Here is a 21,545-nt window from a genome sequence, read left to right on the forward strand (position 1 = left end):
TTCCCGGTAGGCCCTGGGCGACTGGACGCAGCACCTAGCGCGCCGTCGGGGGCGGGGCCCACGCTGCCTCCTCCAATCCCGGCCGTCGCCCGGCAACCTCCGCCTCCGCCGACAAGATGGAGGCTGGCCTCGGCCGCCGCCAGGAAGCGGCACCTGAGGCCGGAGACGGGGAGGGGCCGCAGCTCAGTCGGCCCACTTGAGGAAGCCGGCCCACGTCGCGGTCCGGAGGTGAGAGCGGTCGGGCGCGCGGGAGCCCGGGCTCCGGGGGGAAGGGGCCGAGGCGCCTATACCCTTGGTTCCCGTGGGGGGAAGGGAACGGACGCGCGCGAGGGGGCCAATCGGGGCCTCCGGCGGCCCCGCGGCCTTCTGGGAAATGTAGTCTGGCGCCTTCCCCGTCGGAGGGCTTGGGGACTTTCTAGAGCGGGCGGGAGAGAATGAATGAATTTAATTTAAAATTGTTGGTGAGGGACTTACCTGGTGGTGCAGTGGTTGGGAATCGAGCCTTGGTTGGGGAAGATCCCACATGCCGCGGAGAAGTTAAGCCCGTGCGCCACAACTACTGAGCCCGCGTGCCACAACTACTGAAGCCCGCGTGCCTAGAGCCCATGCTCCTCAACAAAGAGAAGCCACCGCAGTTAGAAGACCGCGCACCTCAACGAAGAGTAGCCCCCACTCGCTGCAACTAGAGAAAGCCCGTGCACAGTTACGAAGACCCAACGCTGCCAAAAATAAATAAATAAATAAATTTATTAAAAAGAAAAAAATTGTGGGTGAGCAGGCGAAGGCAGGGATGTGGAGACGGAGGGATGGGCGCGTGAGTGGTTCGGAATTTGGGGCCTCCTTCCAGGCAGGAAGCCTTCCCCATGCCCACCTCCCCTTTAAGCCAGGTGCAGCCCATGGGTCCCTGAAGGTACTCTTCCTCAGTGCCATGGACACTCCCAAAACACAAAGACCTGTCAGGCACTGTCCTTGTTTTTCACACGCATTCCTTAAAAAAAAACTTTTACTGTTTTGATCAGGTGCTACTTTCACATGGTTTGAAATGCAAAAGGGACAAAGCGAGAAGCCTGCCTCCATCACTATACTTCATTAAATAATTCAGTCAGCAAGTGACTGTTGGATGCCTCCAAAGTGCCAGGCTCTCTTCCTGGGCCTGGAGACCCAACAGAGTGCTCAGTAGGTACAGCTCCTGCCCTCAGGCAACGTGTGATGGATGCATAATAAAATATAGGTGGGGAGGGCCTCTCTGGTTAGGTTACATTTGAGCAGAGACCTGCAGAAGAGGGAATAAGCCATGCAGATTACGGGGAAGGGCCCCCACTGTGGGCCAAAGAACCACAGTAGCAAAGGCCCCTGGGTCGGGAGTGCCCTTAGTCTGCCCTGAGGATGTGGTCAGGAGTACGCAAAGGACAAAGGAGGCCCTCGACTAAAGCTGGTGATGACTGTGGCTTTGACTCAGAGATGTGGGAGGCCTGGGAGGGCTCTGAGCAGAGAAGCCACTGTTTTGTTTGTTTGCTTTTTTTTTTTTTTTTGCCGTGCCGTGCGGCTTGCTGGGATCTTAGTTCCCTGACCAGGGATTGAACCTGTGCCCCCTGCAGTGGAAGCCCGGAGTCCTAACCGCTGGACTGCCAGGGAATTCCCCCCTGACTTGGTTCTTACTGAATCATTCCGACTGCTGTGTGGAGAACCACCTTCCTCCTCTATCCCCAAGTACTCCACGGTGGTGGCAAGAATTAAGGAGGTTACCTTCTGTGTTAGTTTCCTGTGATTGCTTTACCATATTACTACAGACTTAGTGGTTTATTTATTTTTAAATTAATTAATTAGTTTATTTTTGGCTGCGTTGGGTCTTCGTTGCTGCATGCGGGCTTTCTCTTGTTGTGGCGAGCGGGGGCTACCCTTCATTTCGGTGTGCGGACTTCTCATTGCGGTGGCTTCTCTTGTTGCGTAGCACGGGCTCTAGGCGCGTGGGCTCAGTAGTTGTGGCTCACGGGCTCTAGAGCGCAGGCTCAGTAGTTGTGGCGCATGGTCTTAGTTGCTCCGCGGCATGTGGGATCTTCCCGGACCAGGGCTCGAACCCGTGTCCCCTGCATTGGCAGGCGGATTCTTAACCACTGCGCCACCAGGGAAGTCCCGACTTAGTGGTTTAAAACAACACAAATTTATTATCTTAGAGTCTTGGAGGTCCGAAATCTGAAATGGGGCTCCTGGGCTAAAATCAAGGTATTGGCAGGGCTGGTTCCTTCTGGAAGCTCTAGGCTTCAGTGGTCACATTGCCTTCTGACTGAGTGAAATCTTCTGTGTCCTCTTACAAGGATCCCTCTGATTACGTTTAGGGCCCACTGGGATAATCCAGGATAATCTCCGCCTCTCAAGATTATTAACTTAATCACACCTGCAGTGTCCTTTTTGCCCTGAAAGGTGAACTTATCATAGGCTCCTGGGATTGGGATGTGCATGTGGGTGTGGTTAGGAGCCGTTATTCAGTCTCCCACACTGATGTTTCATGTCTCTGGATGGCATGGAGATGCTTCTACTCATCAGTGTCTGAGAGATGGGTCAGGATTTCTAGACTCTCTTTGCATCTCCTTGTGGTTGCAAGAGGTTTTCTGGGGGAAGAACAAAGTCTCCCCGCAGAACTTTTTTTGGTCTCATAAGCTAAAACTAAATGAAATGCTCCTCTACCTGCAGAGTGTGCTGGGAAGTGCGTATGCAGTGTCTTTAGCGTTAGGGAGAGAAGGGACTGGGCCTGCCTCTGAGGCAGTGGTCAGCAGGGCTGGGGGCCTTAGGTCAGAGCATGGGAAGGCCAGGCAGTGGTCCAGGCTCTCATGTACTCGCACATTAATGCCCACGTGTTCTCCTCTTCAGGCAGAGGCGGGCGTGGCAGGAGAGGCCCAGAGGCCATTGTGGGCACGGCAGTAGCTACCGCGGACGGGCAGTGGGGAGAGAGCTTGTTGAGGTGCATGGCTCGGGGAAGCGGCATGAAGACAACCCCCCACCCGCAGGTGCTGGGGAAGGCGCCCCTTGGGATGGGCCTCCGCCACAGTGCCAAGCGGGACCGGAAGTCCATCACCCTGCATGTGAAGTTGGAGGTGCTTCGGCGGTTTGAGGAGGGTGAGAAGCTGACGCAGATCGCCCGGGCCCTGGGGCTGGCCACCTCCACTGTTGCCTCGATCCGCGTGAACAAGGACAAGATCCGGGCCAATTCTCAAGCAGCCACGCCCGTCAGCACCACCCAGCTGACCCGCTGCCGGGGTGTGCTGATGGGCCGCATGGAACGCCTCCTGAGCCTATGGATCGAGGAGCAGAGGCGGCAGAACCTGCCCGTCAGCACGCTTCTCATCCAGGACAAGGCGCGCCGGCTCTTCGCCCAGCTGCAGCGCGAGCAGGGCAGCGGCGCCCAGGCCGAGACGTTCGGGGCCAGCAACGGCTGGTTCGCCCGGTTCAAGGTGCGCCACAATGTGCTGTTGACGGGTGAGCCGGCTGTGGCCGACGCCCAGGCTGCCGCACGCTACCCCCCGGTGCTGCGCACCGTCCTGGACGAGGGCCGCTACTCACCGCGGCAGGTCTTCAACGTGGACGAGACGGGCCTGTTCTGGAAGCGGCTGCCTGAGCGCATGCTTCTGGCGCTGGAGGGGACAGCGGGGCCTGGGCCCAAGGCCTCTAAGGACCACCTGACCCTGCTGCTTGGTGGAAACGCGGCTGGTGACTTCAAGCTGAAGCCCCTGCTGGTGTACCCCTCGGAGAACCCGCGCGCCCTCAGGGGCTGCTCCAAGGCCAGCCTGCCTGTGGTCTGGCGCTCCAACCGCAATGATTGGTTGACACCTAGCATCTTCCAGGAGTGGTTTACCGGCTGCTTCTGCCCAGCCGTGGAAAGCTACTGTGCCAGCCATGGCCTCCCACACCGTGCCCTGCTGCTGCTGGACAGCGCACCCTGCCACCCCGTCCACTTGGGTGGCCTCTCAGCCCACGTGCGTGTTGAGTTCCTGCCCAAGAACACGTCAGCCCTGCTCCAGCCCATGAACCAGGGTGTCATTGCCGCCTTCAAGGCCCATTATCTGCGCCGCACGCTCAGCCAGCTCGTCCAGGAGACGGCGGGTACAGACCGGCCCTCCGTGCGGGAGTTCTGGCGCAGCTATACTGTCATGACCGCTGTAGACAACATCGCTAAGGCCTGGGCAGAGCTGCAGCCTGCCACCATGAACAGTGCCTGGAGGAAGCTCTGGCCCGAGTGCGTGCCCGCTGGTGCCCCCGAGCACAATGCCGTCCCCCAGCTCCGTCACAGCATTGTGACACTAGCCAGCCACGCAGGCCTCGGGGATGTGGCCGAGGCCGACGTTGCACACCTGCTGCAGGCCCGTGGGGAGCCCTCGCCCCGCAGCACCCCCCGGGAGGTGGAGGTCGGGGATGTCAGTGGCTCTGGGCTGCCCTGTGAGGCGGGGAAAGGCCTGGCCTCCAGAAGCCCAGAGTCAGATCTCATGGAGGCCATGGTGGGTGTGGAGACCGAGGAAGCAAGTGTGGGTGCACTGCGTCCTGAGCACCTGGCCCAGGCGCTGTCCCACTTCGCTGCTGGCCTGCGAGTCCTCACAGAGAACGATCCCAACCGGGAACGCAGCCTGCGGGTGTCCCGGGGTGTCCACTGTGCCCTCACCCACCTCCGAGAGCTGCAGCGGGAAAGGAGGCGACAGGCTCGGGCAGTTGCGGGGCCTCAAGAGGCCCCATGATGGTGGCAACAAAGGAGTTGGCAGAAAGCCTGCACTCACCGCAGGTGGGGCCCACAGCGGGTGGGCAAGTAGCCAAGGGCACAAACCCTGAAGGACAGACCTCTTTGGCTGTCCTGTGTGATTTAGGGCTTGGGCCTGACCTCAGATGAGCTTTGTCTGATGACGTGTTGTTTCTGGAGGGTAGACACTGCCACTTCCCACCCATGGTTCTCATACCTCATGCACTGCCATCTTTGTACAGTGGCACACAGAGCCTCAGGCTTGGGGAACAAGAGGGTGGTGTTCTCTGATTGGCAGATGAGCTGCGGGACCCAGGAGTGCCCATCCGTGTCAGAGACACACCCTGTAGAACAGCAGTTGCCAAGCACAGCCCACCAGGGTAGCCTTCCTTGTGGTGAGGGGCCAGGGTTGAGACAAGCCTCTCCTATTTGCCAACCCTGACCTGCCCGTGCACCGTTGTGACTCTTCCTAGCCAACTCTAGATGGGGGTTTCCTACTCTCCTTGCTCACCTTCCGTGCCATCCTCACTCCTTCTGGCTTCCACGGCTTGTGTTGTCTGAGGTTTCTGGTACCTTCCCTGTGCCCGAGCCTATGGGCGTGTGTGGCTTTCCTTGGTTTGGAGATGTTTTCTTCCCTGGGTTTCTGTGCCGTGGTTGTCTTGGCTTCCCCCCAGCCTCTGAGGCTGAGCCTTCTGTCACTTCGATGGTCTCCCAGATCTAGAGCTCTTTGGAAAATCTCAGCCATTCTTGAGGGCTCAGTGGCCACCTCAGGGTCAGCTCCCAGCACACTGGCTGCAGCCCAGCCTCTCCCCAAGGTTAGAAACATGGCTCTGATTCCAATGGATTGACTCCTTGGATGGTCTTGTTATCTCCCGTCATTCCAGCTTGTTCTCCTGTCCCCCTAGATTGTAACAGCAAGCACACTGGGGTATCCACTAGACTCTGTAGACATGCCATATGGGCCACCAAAACCCAGAGTCATCAAGGGAAGGAGTTCTTGTACTCCAGCTAGGTGAGCCACAGGTGGTGAGACAGGGCTGTCTGGCCTCCTGGACTCCTTTCGACTCAGGTACCTGCATGTGTCCATAAACGTGTGCGCGCGACACACACACGCATGCTAAGAGTAAAGCTGGGAGAAAGGATTCCTTCTACCTCTGTCCCAGCTAACTCTTGCAGTGCTGGGCCTGCTGTCAATACGTAAAAGGGGCCGGAGGCCAGGGAGGGGCTCCAGGGTCCAGCCTTCCTGGGAGAAAGGTCAGATGAGGTCCCTTGTTTGCTTTCTTGGGGAGCGTGGCAAAAGGGATGGCAAGGAGAAGTAGAAGAGCTTTTCTTAGGAGCCTGGTGACTGACTGGATTAATAAACTGCACAAATTATGAGCACTTGTAATGTGCTAGGTGTTGGGGAGGCCAGGGTGGGAGAGACTGGCTTCAGGAGCTGCCGGTCCAAAGGCTGTTACATTTTGTGTGACGACGGCTATGACGGGCGACTTGTGAGGGACCCAAACCTAGCTGGGGTCAGAGGAGAGAACATGATAGGGAAGGCTTTCTGGGGAGGTGCCGCCCCAGCTTACGGAAACCGGTCATTTCAAAATGCCAGGCATCAGAGAGGGGCCTGTTTTAGGCGGCCCAGCACGGTGTGGCTGGTGAAGCCCTGAGGACGGGGAAGCAGGAGCAGCCCCGACGGAGGCGGAGTGCGGCACAGCAGCTGAAAGAGGCAGGTGACCAGGTGGGAGGAAATGCCACATCCGCCGGGCGGCAGGAGTAGAGAGGCAGCTGAGGGGCAACCTGGCACAGTCGAACGGACGGAAAGCGAGGGGATCTGAGGTCGCACGGGCAGGGCGTGGCGGAGACGACGCACGGATGGGCCCATCTAGCTCCACAGCTCTTTACCTCGGAACCCGGGACACAGCCAGGACCTCAGGGAAAGCGCCGCGGAGCGTCGGCAGTCGCGCCACTGGCGCCCCCTTGCAGGCCCCTGAAGAACTCCATTTCCCGGCGGCGCCGAGCGCTGGTGCTCGCTGCCTTCTGGGAAATGTAGTGTCTACAGGTCCCGTGGGCTGTTGCTCTGGCGGGCCAAGGACTACATTTCCCAGAGGGCCTCGCGGGACAGGGCCGGGCTTGCGTACGTTCCACTTCCGGGCGCCGGACGTCGCCAAAGAGTTGCAGAAGTATATTGTTACCTCCCCCTCACCTCCGGGCGCTAGCCTGTCGTGGGGAGGTGCGTGGTTGCTAGGGAAGGGAGGGAAGGGGCGGGGTGGGCACAAGGCACCGGAAATAGTCCTTGGGGCGGACGGAAGCTCGTGGTCCTGGGGCCCCAGGGTGGTTGTTCTTTGTTCCTGCAAGGTGTTGTTTGACGCCGTCCGCGTGGCTTCCGGGGGCGGTGAGTCTGGGCGCGACGCGGTGGAGGCGTCGGAAAAGCCCGGGGCAGTGTGTGCAGCTGGCCAGAGGGCAGCAGGAGAAGGGGGACGTTGGAACACTAGCCGCTTTCCGAGGACTCCGGCGAGTCCGCGGGGAAGGGCGGCGCGTGGGCTGCTGGGACATGGAGTCCGGCGGGGCTGGGCCTGCCCCGGAAGTGATTCTGGCCCGAGCTGGGCTCTCGCCACGCCTCGGGGGTCGGTGCACGTGCACCCGCGCTAGTCCCTTTCTCGGCGGAATTCCTGGGCTTCTGTCCACCTTTCCACCCAGCTCCCCCTAAACTTCTCACCTCCCCTGGAAAGTCTTCCTGGATTTCTGCAGCTCAGACCACCTCTTTGCTCCTGCTGCACCTGCGTGCGTGCCTGTATAAAGTGAGAGTGCGGGCGGGGTGGGGGGACGCTCACCGCATAGGGGGATTAAATCCAGATCCTTCCCTGGCCGAAGGCTGTACAAGTTCGCCCAGGCCACACAGCCTTCGCATTTGCTGATTCCGCTGGGCAGACCGTCCTCCACTCTAGCTGTCATCTCAGGGTACTTGGGGGAGAGAGCCGGGGGTTGGGGGCTGTTGGATGGGGCGGCCTGGTTCAGGGGAGCCCTGACCAATGCTTTAAAGACGTGCATTGGCATTGAAAATGATTTGTGTTCTTTTTTCTTAAATATTTATTTATATATTTTTCTTTTTGGCTGTGTGGGTCTCAGTTGCGGCACGCGGGATCTTCATTGCGGCGCGTGGGCTTCTCTCTACTTGCGCGCGGGCTTCTCTCTACTTGCGCGCGGGCTTCTCTCTAGTTGCGGCTCGCATGCTCAGTAGTTGTGGCGCGCAGGCTTAATTGTCCCGCGGCATGTGGGATCTTAGTTCCCGGACGGGGCATTGAACCCACACCCCTTGCATTGGAAGGCAGATTCTTAACCACTGGACCATCAGGGAAAAAGTCCCAATCTGTGTTCTTTTCTGAAGTTACAGTGGTAGTAAATGGCCGTTGGCAGAAAAATTCAGATGCTCTGCAGACATTACAAAAGAAAAAGCAGATGTCCTACTCCAGCTTCTTTCTCCAGAATTGCCAGCTGAGGCGTTGCTGGTTTTCAGGATCCTTTTCTGAACACTTGTAGCAGTAGCTCCTGTTTTTTGCTTTTTGAAATTTTAACATTAGTGGGATCGTGTCAAGTGAGGAGGACCACAGCTTACTTTCTTGTTTAGCACTGTAGCGTGGACGTCTCTCTCACTGTCCATTGTTGACCTTGACTAGTTGAGTTGGGCCGAGCCTCTCAGGCCTCATAGGATTGTGCCATGAGGGAAGGAAGTCTTTCCAGTGTAGGAACCAGCTCTTGCTCTCCCCGTGCGGCTGCACTGATGCGGTCCCCACTACCATCTTGGTCTTCCAGCCTGTCCCCCACATCACTCTTTCTAGTGCCCCACAGACTGTATCCTTCGCTTGCACAGAGCCTCCCTGGGATTGGACCCTCCCTGGGCACGGACCCTCCCTGGGCACTGAGTTTCTGCTAGTTCCCGCCAGCACCTCTGCTTGGCTGCTGATGGGATTCTCTCTGCCACTGAGACACTGGACATGTCCACGCCCCATCCCCAGGAGCAGCCCTCCTACCGGCCCAGTCTGGCCTGAACTCCTGAAGGCTTCCCTGCAGGAAGCGCTCCCTCACTGTCCTAACCAGATTCCCAGTGTGAGGCATCCTCTTGAGGGCACAGATAGGGAGGTCGAGGCTGGAGGTGTCCCCCTGCCAGGTTGTCAGCTGGCCAGGTGTGGGGACAGATTCCGCCACAGCAAGTGACCTTGCAGGGTGTGAGTCGGTGGAGGGGTGTGGGTGGTCCATGGCCCTGACTGGGTGTGTGTGTGTCCCAGGAAGACGGTGTGTGTGGCCTGAGTGAAGGCAGAGAGGCCAGCTTCCCCAGGTTTCGCCATGGCAGCCGACCCAGCACCCATCGGTCAGGAAGAGCTCGTGATCATCAAGATGGAGGAGGATGAGGCCGCCCTGTGGGATCCTGAACCGTTCTTCAAGCCTCAGCCCCAGACCCTGTTGCCTGGGCTTGGTAGGGACCCCCGGCAGTGCTTCCGGAGCTTCCGCTACGAGGAGGCAGCAGGGCCCCGCGAGGCGCTGGCCCGGCTGCGCGAGCTGTGCCGCCAGTGGCTGCGGCCCGAGGTGCACTCCAAGGAGCAGATGCTTGAGCTGCTGGTGCTGGAGCAGTTCCTGGGCGTGCTGCCGCCTGACACCCGGGTCTGGGTGGAGTCCCAGTGCCCCGAGAGTGGCGAGGAGGCTGTGGCGCTCGTGGAGGACCTCGCTCAGATGTTGCAGGAGACTGGTGAGCCGCGGGGGAGTGGGCTTGGGGGCAGGGAAAGTGCAGGGGGACACAGCCCATGACGCCGGGTCCTGAGTGCCTGCCCGCGCTGCCCAGGCCCTGTGTCCTCATCTCTGGGAAGAAGACTCAGAAGCTGTGGCATGTTTGGAGACTTTCCTAGACGCTGAGCCTCCCAGAGGTGTGAGCCTGGGGTTGGCGTAGCGCTTCCCCTGCTCAGGTGCACTGGCCTTCTTTCTCTTCCTTTTCTCCTTCCTGGCAAGGTCACGGAGTGCATGCCATGTGCCAGGCCCTGTGGGTCCAGCAGGGGAGGGAGAGAGGCAAGGTCCTTGGCCTGTTGGAGCCCAGTCTGGTTTGAGAGTTGGACAGTGAGACCTCCAATCACAAGTAGGGTGTCCTTCTTTCTCTAGAGGGGGTGGATGCAAGAGGAGGTGGGCACGGAGGTCGGCCCGGCCAGGGGTGGCTTTGCAGTTCGTGCTGTGTGACGTCGTCACCTTGGACGTGTGCTTGCGCACCTGTGAGGAGGTGACAGCCGTGCAGCAGGGAGGAGAGATGGTTGGTTACCGCCTCGGTCCACACTGGCATGTGTTTACTTGTTTACTCGTGTATTTGTGCAGTTCCTTTTGCCTGCTTGGCCCCTTGTATCGAGGGGTGGAAACCGTAGCACTTAAACAAGCAAACAAAAACCCAGCTTTATTAGGCTGTAACCCACATAATCAAAAAATTGTACACTTTGTGGGTTTTAGTACAGTCACAGGTTTGTACAACCATCACCCGTGTCTAATGTCATCACCTTCAAATAAACTCCGTGCCCGTCAGCAGCCACTCCCCATTCTTCCCTCTCCCAGTGCCTTGGCAGCCAGGAACCTGCTTTGTGTCTCTGTACACTTTCTTATTCTGGACGTTTTATTAAATGGAATCATACATGGCTTTTTATGGCGGGCTTCTTTGATCGACTCTGATGTTTCCCGCGTTCATCCGCAGTGCAGTATGTTAGTGCCTCACGCGTTTTTATGCCTGGTCGTATTCCATTGTGTGGTTATACCACATTCTGTTCATTCGTTTATCCGTTATGGCTATTTGGGTTGTTTGTACCTTTTGGCTGTTACAGTTAATGCTGACGTGAACTTACGTATACTTTATTCTCTTGGTTATATACCTAGGAGTGGAATTGCTAAATCACATGGTAACTCTGGCCTTTTGAGGAACTGCTAACGCACCACTTGTTTTAAGAGAGGGGATTTAATGGAGAGAGTGTAACCTAGGCATTGAAGGAGTGAAAAAGTACAAAAAGAACTCTAAGGTGTCATGGCGGTAGGAGCTGCAGGGAGCTGTGTCCGCTCCGGGAAGAGGTCGGAATTCTGACAGTTAGAGACTCAGAGGAGGGGCTGGGAGGTGGGGCTGCTGCTGGATGGTGCTGGGGTCTCCCAGGGGTACAGGATGAAGCCGGTTCTGCACATGTTGCAAAAGTTGCTGCTAAGGAAAACCTTGCTAATGCAGGACTGGTTTTCACCCAGGCATGAACGTGAGGTGCAGGTGAGACACCTTGTACGCATGGGTCCACAGTCCTCCCAGGGTGTCTGGCTGTCGTGCTGGGCTGTCCTCTGGGCCATGGGCAGCGTTTGCCGTCTTAGGGGACTGTTCCCTGGTACCGGTACCCAGCTTCCCACTGGACGGATGCTTAGGTGATGCACGCTAATCTCTATTAAAAGAGATTTTGCATCGTAAGAGTGTGGACGTTGGCAAAGCAGCCTGCTGGCTCTGCACGGATTCAGGCCTGGTGCTCCCGAGGGTCCTGTGGGGCATGCATGGTTATGTCCACTCAGCCCTGAAGCCGCACGGTCTCACGTTTACACGAAAACTCCTGCCTTTGCTGCGTACCCTTACCTGCTCTCAGCCTGTTGCTGGCCCCTTCGATGCCCCCACATGGGAGAGGGTAGGGGCTGGCCCTGGCTTTCTCTGGGTGGTTTTGGAGGTGACTGCTCTGATGCTATCAGGGAGACCAGAATGATGTCCCAAGCTCTTCCTTGGCTGTCGCTGTTGCTGTGTGTTCAGGGGTCCCCAAGACCCCCCTTAGCCTCAAGTGATTTGCTAGGAGGAGTCACAGAATTCAACAAGGCTATTATATTCGTGGTTGTAGTTTATTACAGTGAAAGGATACAGATTAAAGTCAACAGTGGAAAAAGGTGCCCAGTCTGGGAGATACCAGGCACGAGTTTCCGGGTGTCCTTTCCTGTGGGAGTCGTGTGGGTCATGCTTAATTCCCCCAGCAGTGATGTGCAACGACACGCACAGGATGCTGCCACTGGGGGGCTCGCCTGCAGTGACGTCCAGGATTTTTACTGGGGGTCAGTCACCGAGGTATGGAACATGACTGACCTTAGTTACTCAGCCTGACCTCCCCCCAGAGGTCAGACCTGTACAGTGTGGCCCAGGGTTACTCCCATGTCACATCGTTAGCATGAACTATCTGTGTGACCCAAGAACTTAGGTAAACAAAGATGTTCTCATCAGGCAGAATCTTCCTAGGGCTTAGAGGTCCCCTCCCAGGAGCAGGTCAAGGGCCAGACTTTCGTTTGGAGTGTGGAGGGTTTGGACAGCTCAGGCCTGCTAAGTCAGCCCTTTACTGACCACCCAGCTGCAGCCGAAGGAAGCTTCTAATGACTTATTTCCTTGGTGTTTCAGTGACTTGGGTTTCAGGGGCCTTGGGTGTGCTCTTGAGGTACGTATGTGTGTATGCATTGGAAGGGGCTGCCTGTCAGCCAGGGTAGGGTGTTGTGTGTGAATCAGAGGGCAGGCGGTGTCTCACCTGGCTCAGAGTTCCCGGCCAGTGGGACATGTTGACCTCCGGATTGAGTAATGGGCCTGGGTGCCTCACCCCTTTGTCCCCAGGGTGGGCCTGCAGACACTAACACTGCTGTTTCCCCTCAGCACTGGCCCAGGCCCCTCCCGAGGACCAACGGTTTGGAGACCTGGCAGAGCCGGCCAAGCCCTTCACGGATGGAGCTCAGGTGAGCTGTGAGTCCTCCAAAGTCAGAGATGCCACATCCTGCGGGACCCTGCCCGCCCCCCCCCCCCCCACCTTCTTCACCCCAGGCTGTGGAGGGTCACATTCAGCAGCTGTGCCCAGCCCCCACCCCCACCGCCCCTCGCCCTCAGGCTGGGCTCAGGACCTGCCCTGCACCCTCTCCCAGCTCCTGGGTCTGAGGATGGGGCCTCCCCAGGCTCACACCATTTGAATACAGAGTACAGTAAGTCCCCTACACACAAACCTCCAAGTTACGAACTTTCAAAGATGCGAACATGCGTTCGCATGTCCAATCACGTAAGTTAGTTCACGTGTCTGGCGTACATTGTCATGTGCGTGCATCCTCTACAAGTGGTTGTGCTTTTGTGTACTTTACAGTACTGTATAGAGTACAGTAGTACAGTATCTTTATTTCAAGCCCAGGATGTCCGGAAGCAAGCGTAAAAGCAGCGGTGATGTAGCTGGTACTGCTAAGAAGCGCCACGCAATAACGATGGAAACAAAAGTGAAAATAATTGAGAGAGTGGAGCGAGGCGAAAAGATGGTAGACGTCGCTCATTCTTATAACCTGAATCGTTCAACCATCGGCTCAATCGTAAAGAACAAGGACAAGATCATGGAACATGTGAAGTCTGCTATGCCGATGACGTCGACAATAATAACGAAGAAGCGTGGAAAAGTGATGGAGGAGATGGAGAAGCTTCTCAGTGTGTGGATGCAGGATCAGCGTCAGCGTCGAGTCCCACTCAGCTTAATGCTGATTCAAGAGAAAGCTAAGAGCCTTTATGAAGACTTGAAGAAGAAACACGGCGAAGAATCAGAGGGCAAATCTTTTAATGCCAGCCGTAGCTGGGTTCACCGGTTCAAGGCTAGAGCCAAACTTCACAATGTAAAAGTAAGTGACAAGGCAGCGAGTACAGATACAATAGCTGCCCGGGAATTTCCTGAAACGCTTCGAGAAATTATTGATGAAGGCGCGTATTTACCCGAGCAGGTGTTTAATGTGGATGAGACAGGACTGTACTGGAAGAGGATGCCAGACCGAAGTTACATCAGTAAGGAGGAAAAGTTGATGCCAGGCTATAAAGCATCAAAGGATAGGCTCACGCTGTTGTTTGGTGGCAATGCTTCCGGTGATATGAAGCTGAAGCCTCTCTTAGTTTATCACTCAGAGAACCCAAGAGCCCTTAAAAACATAGCCAAGGGCTCTCTTCCTGTTGTGTGGAAGAGTAACCCCAAAGCCTGGGTTACACAGGCCATTTTCCAGGACTGGTTTTTCCACCACTTTATCCCGGAGGTAGAGAAATATTGTTTGGAGAAGGAGGTCCCATTCAACATTCTTTTGCTGCTTGACAATGCTCCGGGCCACCCCCCATTCATGGATGACTTTCATCCCAACGTCAAAGTAGTGCATCTGCCACTGAATACTACGGCGCTCATCCAACCTATGGACCAGGGAGTTATAGCGACTTTCAAGAAATATTACTTACGTCACACTTTTCGTCAGGCAGTTAAGGCGAGTGACGAATCAGGAACAACCTTGCGACAATTTTGGAAGGACTATAACATCTACAAGGCCATAAAGAACATTGACTTTGCCTGGAGTGAGGTTACGGCCGTCACCATGAATGGGGTTTGGAGGAACCTTTGCCCGAAGTTTGTTCACGATTTTCGTGGATTTGAGAAGGTGGACGAGGAGTCCAAAGAGGTCTTCAGCAACTTAGTGACCCTCAGCGAGAAGCTGGAGCTAGATCTGCAAGAGGACGACTTCATTGAACTCCTTGCTGTGCAACACGAGGAGCTGACTAATGAAGACCTGATGGAATTGGAGGCCCAGAGAAAGGACGAAGAGGGGCAGGAGGAAGAAGAAGTAACTGAAGAACCGAAGAGATTCACGACGCAGGAAATGGCACGGGGGTTTTCTTTATTTGAGGAGGCACTGGTAGTTTTTGAGGCACAGGACCCGAATGTAGAACGGTACACGAAGGTGGCAGCAGCCGTTCAGAATGCAATCCAGTGCTACCGTGTCATCTATGACGAGAAAAAAAGAGCTACCACCCAGACATCACTGGATCGTTTTTACAAGAGGGTAGATAGAATTAAATCCAGCAAGGAACCAGAACCTGTGCCGTCAACGTCAGGCGTGAGTGAAATTGCAACTTGCCCTCCGTCTCCTATTGCTGACGATCCTTCAGCTCTACCATCTCCCACCTCCTCTTCCTCCTCCAGTCAGTAACTCTTCCTGCCTGTTCCCTCAATGCCAGCCCCTGGGTGCCAGCTATTGTACTGTACTACGGTACTTTTCAAGGTACTGTACTGTAAGATTAAAAATGTTTTCTTTATTTTTTGTGTGTGTTTGTTTTTTATGTATTATTCGTGTGAAAAGTATTCCAGTACAGTACTGTATAGCCGATTGTGTAATTTGGGTACCTAGGCTAACGTCGTTGGACTTACGAACACATTGGACTTACAAACGTGCTCTCGGAACGGAACTCGTTCGTACGTAGGGGACTTACTGTAGTTGCAGTCTCTCTTGCACAGAGATAGAAATACAGCAGTCGTTATTTATCCTCCCATTTTAAAGAAAATTTTAAAATGTATATAAAACATGTATGTGCATTATAAAGTAATTCAAACCTTCAGAAAAGCACATAAAGTTGAAACCCCACAGCCAGTCTTCCTCTCTGGAGATGGCCACTGCCACCCACCGTACATCCTTCCTCTTTCCTGTACACAACGTGCAGTTCACACACATGGGCGTGTGTGTGAACGGGGCACACAGACATTTCCAAAGGAAGCCCCATTAACGCTCTGCACCCCACTGATTTCACTGCGTCTCGTGTTGAGGTCCCTTCCAGTGGCACAGGCAGTTCCAGCCTCTCTTTTTAGTGGCTCTCTTGGAGTCATGTGCCCAGCCCTGCTAGGGCATGTGGGCCGCTGTCGGTTTCTCATCCCAGAACACACACCCTCATCTTGGCTGCTGCCCCTGGGCCTGCCTGTCCTCTGGACGGCCTCAAGACACAGGGACCAAAGCTTATCTCTGTGTCACGGGGCGCCTGCATGTCTTTGATCCTGGTGGGTAACCCAGGGGGCTTCCCCAGGAGGACAGAGGGACTTGCTCACACATGGGAAGGAGGGCAGACCAGCCAAGGAGCATGGCTGGGGTCTCCTGCCAGGTGAGGGGGGAGAGTGGACCACACCCTGGCCTTTCCCACCCTTGACTGCCATTCCTGGGTCTTCCTGAGACACTGCGAGGCCTGGGAACGCCTGCGGTGGCCCTGCCTAGATCTGCCCGAGTCCGGCTCAGCCGGTGTCCTGCCGGCAACTCTCAGAGAACACCCAGGGCTGCTTTACTGTCAGACTCCCATCACCAGTCGAGAGTGTAGAGCTGGGCTGTGAGAGGTGCTGCTCCTGGAAGAAACAAGGTGCTTGGCCCACCGCCCTGTGGGAGGACACTGGGAAGTGGGTCTCCTTGGCCACCTCGGGGCCCCAAGGTGGGAGGCAGGCCTGCTCCTCGCCTGGTTCTCCGGGAGCCCGATTGGGTAATTGAACCCTGCACAAGTATTTCCTCCATTAAAAAAACCAAAAACAGGGACTCCCCTGGTGGTCCAGTGGTTAGGACCCCGCTCTTCCACGGCAGGGGGCACGGGTCCGATCCCTGGTTGGAGAACTAAGATCCCCCATGCCGCACACAGAACAACACACAGAAACAAAAACCTTGAGTCCTGACACCCTTAATTACATTGCTCAAGGTCTTGCGAGCTCGGGGCTATGAAGCGTGTTGGCTCCAATTGGACAGCTTGTTCCCCTCCTTTCCCCGGCTGCCACCAAGCTCTGAGCTGAGGCTTATACACTGTGGCTGCCCGTTCCTGGGCCCAGCTATGACGTGCTGGTAATTTCTGCTTTCTGTATTTGGTCTGACATCAGTCTGTGGTGTAATACGCCACCCTGGATGCTTCAGGAGGCCGGCGAGTAGGTGACTTGGGATGGTGGTGTCAGCGGGGGGCTCCCTCGGAAAGTGGTAGTGGGTTTTCAGAGGCTTGCTGCAATCCTGAGGGTGAAGTTTATTTAGTCCACGGGGCCAGAATTCATCGAGTGGCCGGATGTGGCCCCGAATCTCCCACCTAAAGAGACTAGTCAGTGACTTCTAAGGGTTCTACCCAGGCCCCATCGGCACTTCCCACCGATAAACGTTGTCTCCCCGTTTTACAGCGGGTCAGGGCTGGGGCGGCAGCGGCCCTGAAATCAGCGGGCACAGGGCGGGAACATAAATATTCTCTTGTGGTGTCCGGAGAGAGTGATGCGGGCCCGAAGCCCCCCCTGAAGAGGCCGCCGAGGGCGGGCCAGCGCCGAAGTGCCAAGCGGGACCGTAAGGCCATCAACCTGCAGGTGAAGCTGGAGGTACTGCGGCGCTTCGAAGCCGGAGAGAAGCTCAGCCGAATCGGGAGGGCACTAGGGCTCTCCACCTCCACTGTGGCCACCATTCGTGACAACAAGGACAAGATCCGAGCGAGTTCCCAGGCGGCCACCCCGCACGCGGCCTCTAAGCTGACGCGCAGCCGCAGCCTGGTGATGGAGAACATGGAGCGGCTGCTGAGCGCGTGGATCGAGGAGCAGACCCGGCGTGCCGTGCCGGTCAGCGTGGTGCTCGTCCAGGAGAAGGCGCGCAGCCTGTTTGAGGAGCTCAAGCGGGCGCAGGGGGAGGGCGCCGAGGCTGAGACTTTCGGCGCCAGCCGCGGCTGGTTCGCGCGCTTCAAGGCGCGGCACGGGCTGCGCAGCCTCGGGGCCGGGGGCGAGGCGGCGCGCGCAGACGCAGAGGCTGCGCGCCGGTATCCGGTGCTGCTGCGGCGGGTGATCGAGGAGGGCGGCTACACGGCCCGGCAGGTGTTCAACGTGGACGAGACCCGGCTCTTCTGGAGGCGGCTGCCGGGCAGGACGGTCCCTTCCACGGCGGAGAAGCCAGGCCCCGGGTTCACAGCCGCCCAAGATCTCCTGACCCTGCTGCTCGGCAGCAACGCCGCCGGCGACTTCAAGCTGAAGCCGCTGCTGGTGTACCCCTCGGAGAACCCGCGCGCCCTCCGGGGCTTCTCCAAGCCCAACCTGCCCGTGCTGTGGCGCTCGCACAGGAAGGCCTGGGTCACTGTGAGCCTCTTCCAGGAGTGGTTCGTGCACTTCTTCTGCCCCGCCGTGGAGAGGTACTGCGCCCGGCACGGGCTCCCGTATAAAGCTCTGCTCGTCCTGGACAGCACTCCCGGCCGCCCCGGGAACCTGGACGACCTCTCCGACCACGTGCGCGTGGAGTACCTGCCCAAGGACACCACGGCCCTCATCCAGCCCATGACCCAGGACGTGGTCGCCACGTTCAAGGCCTGCTACCTGCGGAGGGTCTTCCGCCTCTTGGCGGCGAGGGCGGGAGGCGCCGGCGAGCGGTCAGCGGCCCCGGACTTCTGGCGGGACTACAGCATCCTGGACGCTGTGCACAACATCTCCGAGTCCTGGGAGGAGGTTCCGCCCGCGACGTTGAACCGGGGTTGGAGGAAGCTGTGGCCCGAGTGCCTCCAGCACGACGCCAGCCCCCGACCCGGGGAGGCCCTCCCGCAGATCCGGCGGGACGTCGTGGCGCTGGCGCACGGCTTGGGTTTCGGGGAGGTGGCAGAGGCGGATGTGGCTGAGCTGCTGCAGAGCCAGGGCGCAGACCTGTCCAACGAGGAGCTGGTGGGGCTGGAGCAGGAGCGGGCAGCCGGGGAGGAGGGGGAGGACAGCGGGACGGCCTCCCGCCAGCTCACGGCCAGGCACCTGGCCAAGGCCCTAGCACATTTCGATGCTGGCCTGCAGATTGTCAGGGACGACGACCCCAACCTGGAGCGCAGCCTCCGCGTCTGCCGGGGCGTGAACAACGTGATCAGCTGCTATCGGGAGCTCTTCAAGGAGAAGAGAGGCCCCAAATAGTGTGTGTTGAGGGGGAGGGGGTGTTGGGAGTTCTGAGGCCTCCGGACTTTGTTGGGGAGAGGGGGTCCTCCCTCCCCATCTTTCACATGGAAGTGACACTGGTCTGCATGTTTCCATTTCATTATATTAATCCCTCGAATGTTTTTCTGTCAGCAAATAATTTAGTGTCTCAAGTGAACTTCTCAAATATATGGTTTTAGAAGCCTTGATGAATTCTCAAGTGACTTTATTGCATCCTGGGCCCTTTTGGAGCGGTGCATCCTCGGTTTCCTAGTGGAAGCCCACGAGGAAACCGGCGTCACTGGGTAGCACCCCTGGCACGGTATTCCTGCCACCTTGCTCACTGCACTGAGCTCTCCCTGTATTCAGAGCTGGGGGGCTCACGGAGCTGAGAGGGGTTCAGAGAGGGGTTCTGCTTGTTTTCTGGCCCGCTCACCTTTCAGCTGGGCTTCAGGACCTGCAGGTGGCAAAGGCTGACCCCAGATGAGCACCCAGAGAGACTCAGGGCTCCAGAGAGTGGGCCTGGGTGGGAGGAGTGTCCGGCCACACACCTCCCATCGCTGTTCTCCCGGGACACTGGATGCGTCTTGTCATCCTGTTCTGTCCTCTGAAATGATGCTGTGCCCCTGCTGACTGGCCGGGGGGAGGGGGGTGGGGCGGGAGGAGAGACTACAGCCCGTTGTGGGTGAGCTGGTGAGGCAGCACACTCACCAGGCTCCCCGGCCCCGGCGCGGGCGTCCTCACGGCTGCAGGCACCCCTGCAGGCCTGCTGCTAATTCTCCCTCTTCTTGTCTCTCTCCTCTGGTGCTCCCTCTCTCCACCAGTTTCCGTTTGACTCCTGCCATGCCCCTTTGACTCTTCTTCCCGTGGACACGGGCTCATTCCAGGCAGTGGTGGCATTTGGAGACAAGGCCCCGGATGCCATGTGCACACGATGCCCCACAGAAGGAGGGGTAAGGATGTGGGTTTTGGGGTAGGGTTGGCCTTACTGCAGGACGCACGGGTCCTCAGGTGAGTGGTGCCTGTCTCCGGCCAAGGGGCCCTGTTAGAGGAAGCCTTCCCTGAGCCTGCCTTCCTCCTGCAGGAGGTAGGGGGCAGGGAGGTGGGCGGGCTAGCCCGGGAGATTGGTTGGGGGCTAAATTTGGCCTGAAGGTTTTGCTGGGGAGGCCAGGGGCCCTCACATCTCCCATCTGCTGTCCATACACCCCTGTGTACACCTGGCTGAGGTATGCCCAGAGCCGACCTCCGATCACATGCACAAAGCAAACACTCCCTGCTGGCTGGACCTCTTGCATCCGAGCAGGTAACTCTTCTGCCCCAACTCTTGGGCCATCGTGGGTACCCGCAGCTCTAGGCTCTCCTGGGGGTGGCCACTGTGGGTATACCTGACCAGGGATGCTGGTCTGCTCCTCCTGCTTGGCTGTCTGCACCACTCAGTGTAGAATCAGAGCCAGAGGAGAGACTGACTTTAAAGGACACTTTTGGGCATATTAATCACGTAAGGCTGTACACGGGTCTTCTCTTCCTGGCTTGGGTCTGGCTGGACACGGGGTGTTTTCCAGCGGTGCTGGGCGCGGAACCGGGCCCCGGGGCGCTGGGGGCGGAGCGGGGCCCCGGGCGCTGGGGGAGGAGCGGGGTTCGGGCGCTGGGGGCGGAGGCGGGCCCCGGGCGCTGGGGGCGGAGCCGGGCCCCGGGCGCTGGGGGAGGAGCGGGGTTCGGGCTCTGGGGGAGGAGCGGGGTTCGGGCGCTGGGGGCGGAGCCGGGCCCCGGGCGCTGGGGGCGGAGCCGGGCCCCGGGGCACAGGAGGCGGAGCCGGGCCCCGGGGCGCTGGGGCCCTTCGGGTCCGGGCCAACAAAGAACAGCCCGGATACCCACGCCCACGGCTGGGCCTGCTGGTCTCTCCGTCCTTCTGTCGGACACAGTGTTCACGTTCCCCTGCTGCCCCGGCTGGCCTATCTCCTGTCGGGTGGTAAGCTCTTCGTCCCAACCGCCGTCACCCGGCTCCACACCCCTCCTCCAGCCTCAGGCATGACCCAGGACCTCCCTGGGCTTCTCCCGCCTGCCCCCCTTGGTCGGTGTCCTCAGTCCACCTGTGCTGACAGGTGAGGGTTTCCTCCAGACGCTCCCAAACGCTTCACCCCAACATCCTCCCCGGGGTCGGCCCCATGTCCTGTCGGGATGTTCCCCTGTCACCAAGCCCCAGCTACGTGGCAAGGGCAGGCATCGGGCTTGCAGCAGGCACCGCTGTGCATCCTGCTGTACACACAGGCATGGCCCTGCCCCAGGATGCAGGAGAGGCAGCCCTAGCTCAGGATACGGGGAGACGACTGACTGACTACAGGGCGGCCGTCAGCTCTCGGCTCACCAGGCAAGAGCAGCCGGGTTCTCGCTCCTTGGACCCTTTCTCACCTGTGACCCGGCTTTGTTCCCACCCCCGTTGTCCCTCCATTGGCCTCGCTCTTCTGAGCAGAGCAGGACAGTGTGGTCAGCGGTCACAGGCTGAGGCACAGGAGCACTGGCTGACCCGCGTGCACCCATGCTGACCCCACGGAACGGGCACTGCACCAGGCCCTGTGCAGTGTGGGTTCACCTGCCCACAGAGAGGCCGGGCCTCTGCTCCTGGCTCCAGAGGTCACCTTGAGCCTGACGGGAGTGTCCGTGCTCCGTGGGCCTCGCTCCAGGCTGGTCTGTGCTGATGGCGTGATGCACGGTGGGGCTTCCTGAGTCGCCCCCGGGGGCTGGAGGCCGAGGTCCGGCACATGGTGGTCCTCATGTCGACATGACCGACCCCCAAAAATCCTGCACCTCAGGATTCAGGTGGGCTTCCCTGAGTGGCCACACCCAAGGGACCCGCGACGCTGCTCCTGATCTCTTCCCTCGGCTGATTTTAATCTACATCCTACGCAACTCTGTGCCAGCTGCAAAGAGAGGGAGCTTGTTCATACACCCCTCCCAGCGCATGGGGCTCTCGTGGACAGACCCCTCCTAGGATATAGAGCTCACCTGAGCAGGTACCCAGCAGCCCATGGGGCTCTCGTGGTCGGGCCCCTCCCCGGGTATGGAGCTCCCCTGGGCAGGCACCCGGCAGGGCTGGGCACACAGGAACCGTGCACATAGCCCTC

General features: G+C 58.3%; 1 protein-coding gene across 33 annotated transcripts in view; it reads left to right on the forward strand.

Moving 5' to 3' along the window:
- The first annotated feature begins 95 nt into the window (after positions 1-95).
- LOC137752612 (tigger transposable element-derived protein 1-like) overlaps positions 96-21,545 on the forward strand; it is a 36,955-nt gene continuing 15,505 nt past the window's right edge. For 10 of the 33 annotated variants that reach the window (XR_011071222.1, XR_011071229.1, XR_011071223.1 and 7 more), the window contains exons 1-5: positions 96-228; positions 2,869-4,231; positions 12,378-12,457; positions 19,248-19,726; positions 20,346-21,434. Coding sequence is in view for 19 of the 33 variants with exons in the window: in XM_068527313.1 (XP_068383414.1) it covers positions 9,053-9,452; positions 12,378-12,457; positions 12,893-14,710 (2,298 nt within the window). In the remaining 14 variants the exon portion in view is untranslated. The other 23 variants (XR_011071232.1, XR_011071233.1, XR_011071228.1 and 20 more) reach the window with 23 other exon arrangements.

Source organism: Eschrichtius robustus, chromosome 19 (assembly GCF_028021215.1).
Source record: "Eschrichtius robustus isolate mEscRob2 chromosome 19, mEscRob2.pri, whole genome shotgun sequence".
Taxonomy (NCBI): domain Eukaryota; kingdom Metazoa; phylum Chordata; class Mammalia; order Artiodactyla; family Eschrichtiidae; genus Eschrichtius; species Eschrichtius robustus.